This window comes from Lycium barbarum, chromosome 6 (genome assembly GCF_019175385.1).
Source record: "Lycium barbarum isolate Lr01 chromosome 6, ASM1917538v2, whole genome shotgun sequence".
In the NCBI taxonomy this organism is placed as follows: Eukaryota; Viridiplantae; Streptophyta; class Magnoliopsida; order Solanales; family Solanaceae; genus Lycium; species Lycium barbarum.
This window is the reverse complement of record NC_083342.1, coordinates 29,201,875-29,211,181: the sequence shown is the minus strand read 5'-3', so window position 1 is coordinate 29,211,181 and position 9,307 is coordinate 29,201,875. Positions and strand designations below refer to the sequence as shown.

General features: G+C 37.2%; 1 protein-coding gene across 6 annotated transcripts in view; it reads left to right on the top strand.

Annotated features, from left to right (window-relative positions):
• Nucleotides 1-326: 326 nt before the first annotated feature.
• Nucleotides 327-9,307, top strand: part of LOC132643692 (chromatin structure-remodeling complex protein SYD) — a 58,355-nt gene continuing 49,374 nt past the window's right edge. For all 6 annotated transcript variants that reach the window (XM_060360209.1, XM_060360211.1, XM_060360210.1 and 3 more), the window contains exons 1-6: nt 327-508; nt 2,343-2,457; nt 2,538-2,599; nt 2,942-3,057; nt 3,175-3,330; nt 8,047-8,312. In XM_060360209.1, the coding sequence (XP_060216192.1) occupies nt 2,353-2,457; nt 2,538-2,599; nt 2,942-3,057; nt 3,175-3,330; nt 8,047-8,312 (705 nt within the window). In that variant the 5' untranslated portion in view covers nt 327-508; nt 2,343-2,352. The remainder of the gene's footprint in view (nt 509-2,342; nt 2,458-2,537; nt 2,600-2,941; nt 3,058-3,174; nt 3,331-8,046; nt 8,313-9,307) is intronic.

Sequence of the window (9,307 nt, the reverse complement as noted above, 5' to 3'; positions counted from 1 at the left end):
TCGAGAAGTGAAAAGTATCACATAAATTGAGGCAGAGGGGTAGTAGAATTTTACTTGAGAAAATGGCCAAATGAGCCCCCAACATTTGGTCGAAATCCCAACTACACACCATACCTTTGAGGGGTATTTTTAGCAAAATAGGTGGATGAAAAGTATTTTTAGACTTTTTCTAATGGTTTAAGGGCATTTTTAGCCCTTTTCCATTCTCTCTGGAGCCAAACTAAACAGGACAGAAGTTAAGGGGGCCGAACATACGAGTCTTCCCAGCAGGAGGGACGAAAAGTAAGAAACAAAAAAACGAAGCGCTACTATTCAATCTTCACAACCCCAAACCCCTTTTACAAACAAAACAAAGCACTTACACAAAAATCTTAGCTCAAATTTCATTCACTTTCGATCGAACCATCACAAACCTCAAAAAGGAGAATTGATTCTTCCAAAGTGTTCTTAATTCTCTTTCCCATATATATATGCATATATACATGTAGTTCTCCATAGCTGCGATCGGGTAAAAACCCTAATTTCTTACTTGTCACTCCAAAATTCGAATAATTTCTTATTTAACCCTTTTTCTGTGAATAATTTGATATTTAGCCCTTTTTCTGTGTGTAATTTGATCTTTGCTAGTTGGAACCTTCAGTGGTTAGTAATTAGAGTGAAATTTAACTGTATAGATTCGTCATTATATTCAGCTACATTTAGAAACTTGATTAAAAATACTGTTTTTTTCCTTCTGATAGTTAACCCTTTTTATGTGAATAATTTGATTGTTGCTAGTTGTTACCGTGAGTGTTTAGTAAATTGGAGTAAAATTTAACTGTATAGATTCGTCACTATATTTAGCTACATATATATACACATACATGTAGCTCATTCATTCCTCGAGCTGCAATCAGGTAAAAACCCTAATTTTTTACTGTTTTTTTTCTTCTTTTTTCGCTCTGATATTTAACCCTTTTTTCTGTGAATAATTTGATTATTTGATTGTTGTTACCGTCAGTGTTTAGTAATTGGAGTTACATTTTAACTGATGATAGGTTTGTTATTATATTTAGCTACATTTGGTAACTAGAATTAAATATTTTATTCTTTCTCGTATTGAAATAGTGAAAACAATTGTGCTCTACTTTTTAACATACTAGAAAAACCTAACTGTGGTTGTTATAAACAGGTTTCTCGTCATTTACCCTTTTTGGGTGTTCTAAGTGGTTCTAGAATGATTAGTGTCTTGTTTAAGAATGGAATTTGGTTGTTGTTTACGGGCTTTACTGTATAATTAAACACTGAAGCGGTGTGTAGAAGAGGAATAAATGGTAACTTTACCTAAAAGTTTAGTTTGGTTTAGTGTGTGTTTGGTATGAAGAAGAATATTTTCCATGGAAAATGTTTCTTTCAAAATAAGTGGATTTCTTACTTATTTTCTAGTGTTTAGTAAGTAAGCAAAACAATATTATTCAAAGAGCATTTATAAGTAATTTAGTAAAACATTATAGGGGTGGGATGGTCAAGAGGGATGGGTGGGTGGGGAAGAGTCAATGAACTTGGATGTTACCTTCTCAAAAAAAAAAAAAAAGAGTCAATGAACTTGGAATGTCACTTATGAAACTTGTTTCCTAGAGAAAATATTATTCAAATCATTTTGACCAACCAAACATGAGAAAATTGGAAAATATTTTTCGGAAACTGTTTTCTCCCATACCAAACACACCCTTAGAAGTGACTCTTTTCCCTGGAAAATTTCTGAATTGAAGGTTGAAATTTTAAATTAGAAAAGTTAGGGGGAGGGGTTTGGTGGCAGTTGCTGCCCTTGCCTAGGACTCCTTGGTTCAACCGCCACAGTGATGTACTTGTTGCTTACACTTTTCTGCTATTGGTGAACCCATAGCAATCAGTAAGAAGTGCTACTCAGTCTTCCCGGGGAGTGAACTCCACCAAGAGGTTCTTCTCATGTAATTTCGTCTGCTCGTCCATTTTGGTATTGGAGGAAATGAGATTTGAACTCATGAGTAATTTTCTCGACAAGCAAATGCCCTGGATAGATACGAGAAGGATGCACTTAAGTACCTGAGCTATACAATGGGCTTGCTCTCCAAAGCCACTAGCACATTTATTAGTTGCGTGTTTCAGTACTTGTATAGGATGAATTAATGGTGACCAGATGCTTTGAGTTATCCTTTTGAAATGTTGCAATTGGGTGGAAGTTGGAAGTGATTATTTCGTGCTCTCCGTTTGTTTTCTCTTTCTTTATGGTGCTGGATTGGATGTTGCTACTAAGTCATGGGGTTTTTATATGAGTTATGACTTATGAGTTGCTAGATTTGACTTTTTGCAATTTTGTGTAGTTTGAGCAAGATGGCCAATCCAAATAATGTTGAGCTGGAGGCAGCAAAGTTTCTGCATAAGCTTATTCAAGAGTCTAAAGATGAGCCGACAAAATTGGCTACAAAGCTTTATGTGGTGTGTTTACATCTTTATGTTGTATGGTTTCCAAAGTTTGAGTTATTTACCTGTATTAAGTTGTACTACTCATGACTCAGATTTTACAACATATGAGATCCAGTGGGAAGGAGAACTCAATGCCCTATCAAGTAATATCAAGGTATAGTGTCTTAAAATCCATCCATATATTTAGAGAATTATAGAATTTCTTGCATATTGCCTGCATTTTCTGGTCCCAACCCCTTTGTCAATCACCTCTCTGTTCAATAATTATTTTTCAATCATTGTCTTATTGTACTTTCCAGTTACGATGGGGAAGTATAACTGTCATAGTATAAATGGTAGTTGCCCATGATACTGTGCCTCCTGGCTTAACAAAATGCTGATGCTAAAATCTACTAAGAGTTGATTGTCATATAGTTCAGAGTTCTGATACCCGTCTCTGACTCGCCGTACTGTTACAATTTTCTTAACTGCCCTAATTTTCTTTTGTTGATTCAAGGGCCATGGAGACTGTTGTCAAGCAACATGGTCTTGACATCGAGGCTTTAATGTCCTCGCGTCTTCCTATGTCTGCGGGAGCACAAGTAGGAGAAGCTGCCTCATCACAAGTAGCTGGTAAAATGATACTTGTTGCAATTTAATGCACTTCACTGATATCTCAGTGCTAGCAGTCCAAGCTCATCTCTTGCTGGCTTTATTTTTATATTTTACGAGTCGAAAGTGTTATTGCAGGATCTTCACAGAGGGCTGGGGTCTCTAGAGACTCTAAAGAAAATTTGCTGGCAAATGAGATGGTTAAACCAGATGCATATGCTTCAAGCAGTGCAGTTAGCGGTCCAAGCGGCACCGGACATGGTATTTATCAAGCATCTGGACCCCACATAAGTGGTAAGTACAAAGAATTTGTCTGCTAACTTGCAACTATGGCAGATCATTCATTTTGTCTAGTGTTGGAAACTAATATATTCACCAAACAACAAAAGAAGTTTACAATTTGATAAAACATATGTAGATGGCCAATAGGCATTTGGTACTGCGCATTTTCTACATTAAATTTTAGGATGGGAGAATGGAGAAGAAAATGAAACAACAGATAACCATGTATTGCTGCCAAAGGTTTGTAGTAGCTTGCCCCTCGAGCAATTTAATGCTGCCTCTTGATCATGTTAGTACCACTTTGATGTAAGACACAATATCAAGCAGTAGTCCCACTCCCAAAGGGTGGCTTGGTGGTCAAAGAGTCGGTGTACAACTTCGAGAACCATGACACGACTTTAGGAATGCGACATAGGTGAATTCTTCCTATATGTTTAAGCCTTTGTGGACAGAGTTACTTGGTACTTATGTTGCGGGAGGTAACATGTATTTGGTGGATTAGTTGAAGTGTAGTGGTGTACGCAAGTGCGAACACCTCTGTTACTTCAAAACAAAATTGAGGTGGCTTGCTACAAAGCCTTGCTTTTGTAAATAAAAAAATTGAAACTTGAGAGTCAACAACAAATTAAGCTGTTGGACGGGTTCCTATTTTGCTTGAGGAGTGAGTGAATGCAAGTTAACCAGTATTTTGTGGGTTTGATTTTTTTGACCAGGAATTCTGTTTTAATATTGGGGAATTCCCGGTAATATAATACCAAAAAGTAACTCCCAGCATAGCCAAAACATTAGTTGATTTCTTCCCATTTGCTCTAGCCTTGGTGGATAGAGTTACCTGTGGGAGCTAACAGGTATCTTGTGGATTTAGTCGAGCTGGCTCAGACACCACGGTTATCAAAAAAGTTAAAAAAAGTAGTATACCGAAGCATGCCTAACACTAGAAAATTTGAAGATAAGGGGTTGGAAAATGTGCAGCAGATGCTACTAGTGTGAGAAAGCTTGCGAATCGGTGAATCATATTTTTGTGTACTGTTAATTTACCTGGCAGGTGTGGTCCATGTTCATTGCTAACTTTGGCATTCATTGGACAAGTCCACATTTAGGAGTGTGTTAGAGGGTTGGGAAGCTGCATGTCCAGATGCACCCTTAAAAAAGATATGGAGTGCCATTCCTCTTAGCATAGCTTGGACTATATGGATAGAAAGGAATAAGAGGTGTTTCGAAGGCAAAAAGGAGCAGTTGCAGTCCGTGAAATATAGTTCTATGCACAACGTGTACTATTGGAAAGATGGAAATGTAGTGATGAATTTAGATGACATGCTAGACTGCTTAGGTTTCTAATGTACTCTAGCCTGCATTTTCTTTGTACTTTCGCAGTATCACCTTGATACTGCTTTTTAATAAAACTTTACCCTATCAAAAAAAAAAAAAAAAAGAGGTAGTATACCGAAAAGTAGAGAAACCTAGGCTAAAATATGGTTTTCCACAAAAATCACCCGTTCACCTATCTATTTTTATAAAAAAAGTCAGTCAATCATTTATCCGAACCAGTGTTGTCAACGGCGCGCTTAAGCCCTGAAGCGAGGCTCAAAACATGTTGAGTGCTTCGCCTCGCTTTATGTTCACTTCAGTGTCATCATCAAGGCTCTAAGACATACTTTTCCTTGTCAATGAGCCTCTCTTGAAGGGATGACACTAGATAATTCACATTTCACTTTATCGTAATGTTTTTACAATTCCTTTGTCCATATATTTGTTATTCATGCTTATTACTATTAGTCTTGGACTAAACATATATGGATTTGTATTTTTGTACCATTGCGCCTTTTTTCATTAAAGCCCACACTTTATTTGCAGTTTGCGCTTAAAGCTCTAGCTGACCTTAGAGATTTTTTGCGCTTTTCGCTTTTGATAACACTGATCCAAACAAGAATCTCATGGTACACTAAAAAGAAACTAGAGACACAAGACTATTTCTCGCACGTACAAAAACATTCTCGGCTCCTCAAAATCTCTCCTACTCCTTTTCCTCCATAATACCCACATAAGAGCTAGTGGTGTTATGTCTCGTGCCGCGAGTTTTCTCTCCCTTCTGAAAACCTAGCTATATAGTGCCTCTTTTATTGTACTCTACATGACCTACTATATTCTAAACCAATTCAGAACTCCCACCATAGGCGATAGCTACTTGACAATGTAATAAGAGGTGATCCACATCTTCTCTTGAACATCTACACCTATAACACCAGCTGATGTATGTGATCCTCCTCTTCCATAGGTTCTCGGCTGTCAGTATGGTTCCCTTACATGCCAAAGCACACTTTTCTGGTCACCCTGGTATCCAAATCGCGAGATGCAGGAAATCCACTTCATCCCTCAATCTCACCAATAGTTTTTGGTAGTATGATTTGACTGAGAACTGTCCATCTCTCCCATCTCCCAGTTCCATCTGTCATGCATTTCAAGTTTTGTAGGTTTCTTTTGAATGTGAGATCCCAATGTAAATAAAATAAAAGCACCTGTCTCATGTACTTGCACTGCCAATACTGTCTAGCTCGAGACTTTATATATATTAGGCAAGGAACTTTCAACACGTTCTCTCTGCACCACCTGTCACCCAAAGCTTATTTTGCTTCCATTACCAACCTTGACTATAATGTGGCTGCTGAATGCTTTGCATTCCATCATAATGGTCTTCCAAAGTCTTGTGCCTGAACAAAAACTTGATAGTTTTGGTCCTCCATCCCCATCGACGGTACCATACTTTTCTGCTATCACCTCCCTTCAAAAACATGCTCCTCCATCCTAAATCTTCATATCCATTTTCCTAGCAAAGCTTTGTTGAACACCTTGAGGTCTTCACTCCAAGTCACTCAAGTCCATCGCACTTTTTGGGGATCGTAATGGGCTTTAATAAATTATTTGACTAAGTATACTGGTTCCATATATTGTATCCCAAAACATATTCCTTCGGAATGTTTCTAGATTTTTACTTAATTTGACTCGTATCCTAGACCTAATCTTGAATCCTACACCGGTTAATGATGCGAAGGGGGAAGTTTTTTTTTTTTTTTTGAGACTTGTCCATGGCCAATCCCGATCCCCCCCCCCCCCCCCCCCCCCACACACACACACACACACACACACATCCTAGCTCTATAATCCACCCGTCTTCCCCAATCCTTGAAAGCCCTTCTAATCTTACATAATAATAAAGAAAGTTACATCTTTATTTGTTTATCTCACCCTTCTTTCTTTTCTTCGATTTTCCTTTTGATTGAGTACCTCGTTTGCTATCATATTAGCCTCTTTTCATCTCTTTCAATCACAACATTTCACTCTGTTAACTCAAGATATTTTGATAACAAAGCAATCCCATCCAGAAGATAAAGCTTAATTGTATTCGATTTTTGCATTTTGGTGTACAGAAAAGTATATAGAAGATACAGAGACTCTAATACAGTTCCTAGAGTCTCTTTAGTTGCTAGTTGAGTTTCTGTAGCTTTTATAAAGCTTCCTTGTAACTATGGCTTTAACTTTCCCTTTTGGATATCGATACAGCTAGTTACCATGTCAAAAAATAAAATAAAAAAATTCACTCTGTTAAATCCTTGTTGGAAGCAGCAAAGGCAAGCCAAGGTACCATATAGATGAGCGCTTGTGCTTGGTCTTCAATATTGTTCGGCTATCCAACTTGTATAGTCTCACATCTCTTGAAGTTCATCTTGACTCCTAGCTAAACATTAAACCATACAAGATATGCTTCAAGTATGTTGGCGGAGATAAGTTTGCATCACAAAAAACCAAAGTATCATTCACAAATAAAAGATGTGTAAACTTGGCCGCGCTTTGTCCTCTTGTCACTACAGTGACACCCCTCAACAAACCTCCAACCACATCTTTGTCCGTCATTTTACTTGGTGCTTTGATCACCCATATGAATAACATGAGATATGAAGAATCCCATGTCTCAAAATCCCGTTTAGCCGGGCATAACTGTAGAAGTACAAAAATGATCCATCTCCTCCATCTGTCTCCAAATCCCATTCTCATCATGTAGTCTAGAAACTCCAATTCACATGATCGTAGGCTTCTAGAGTTCTAGCTTGCAACAAACACCCAACGGTGCATTCTTTCTTCTGGAATCAGCCACTTCATTCGCAAACAAAGCTGCTTCTAAAGTCTGCCTTCCTTTTACAAATGCATACTGTCTAGGCCAACACGTTATTTAGTTTGAAATAGACCATCTTAGGAATTACCTTATATATGCTTTTAGACTAAAAGGATTGTAGTCTTTGATTTTCGGTGCACCTCCCTTTGAAATGATAGTTCTGATGGTTGCGTTGGGACTTCTTTCAAACTCACTAGTTTCTTGAAACTCTGCAATAGTCTCCATCACCTCGCTGTTAATTGTAGTCCAGCAGTGTTGAGGTTTTGATTTAATATCAATGTTGATTATATTCTATAAGTCTTATCTTTCCATTCTAGTTGGCAACTTGTGCTTGGGAAAATTGTTAATTTCTTCTATTTTGTGGGGGCGGGGGGAGGGAGGAGGGAGGGAGGGTTAATGAATGCTTGTTACGTCATTTGTACCAGCCATTCTATGTGTAGGATCAATGTTGATATCCCCTGTTGAGCTGAGTGAAAAATTTACCCTATCAGGAGAATGTACTTGAAAGTAGTTCTACTATTCACGGCAGTTTAATGTAGTGAAGTGCTGCCCTAATTCAGGTACAGGTGTCAAAGTTCCTGTAATGGCACCTTCTGCTTCTAATTCCTCTCAGCCAGTAGAACCAGGAATTTCAAGTTCAATGCAGTTTGGAAGTCCTTCAATTGATAATCATGGTTATGCATCAAAATTGCTCAAAGATGGAAGCACAGAACCTTTCTCTGGGTCTACCTCGGTTGATCTTGTTGCTGGCAGAACTGCAGCAGGAAGAACACTAGAGCATGAAGGAGGATCTAGTATGTTAGGAAATGCAAGCAAGATCAATCAGGTACTCATTTTCCTTCTTTCCACTATCCTTTTAAATTAAGGTGTATGTTTGATGACATTGTTTTCCCTTATAATGAGCTGTTAGTTGTTGGACAAAGTTTTGTAAATCTGTCATATAACATTCTACCTTGATTTGATGTAAGTTCACGTTTTTTTAAATTAATAAAGAGCTGTTAGTTGTTGGACAAAGTTTTGTAAATCTGTCATATAACATTCTATCTTGATTTGATGTAAGTGTACATTTTGTTTATTAATAAAAAAGGTATTTGTTTACTTTTGAAGTTGGATTCTAAGTTACTCAGACTTGGCAGTTTGGGTGTTGTACCCGTGTCGACACAACACTGATATGGGTAAGGGTATGGGATCTATGTCGGATCCGGTCAAACGAGATTGGGTGTGTTGACCAAAATTTTAGGGAAAAATCTAAGAATTGATTTACCAAAATCAAGATTTGAAGAGATGGGAAACGAAATACCTTCAATTCCGCTGCTATGTAGTAGTAATAGAGACATGGGTCGTGTTGTACTGGAAAAAAAAGAGACATGGAAAAGATTTTGTTGGGGAAGAAGATTCAGAGAAAACGAAGAAGAAGACGTAGACGTAGAGAAGAACAAAGAAGAAGAAGACGCAGAGACTAATTAGGAGTTGACCACTTTGTTAATTGACCCCTTTGCCAATATGCTGCCACGTTGGTCTATGAGGATAACCATTACATATACTAATTATTTTTGGTACAATTAAAACTCTATCTTTTTCACACCCTTTTCAAAAAATAAAATAAAATGGTTTTAATCTAAATAATATACAATTATTTAATTGTAAATTAAAGATCTGTATATGCTGCACACATTTTTCATTTAAATGAACTTCATATTATATATATAACAAATAAGTATATGCTCTAAGTAAGCAAATTTTATTAATTAACCTAATTATGCTATTTATAAATGTCTTTAATTAAAGATCTGTATATGCTGCACACATTTTTCATTTAAA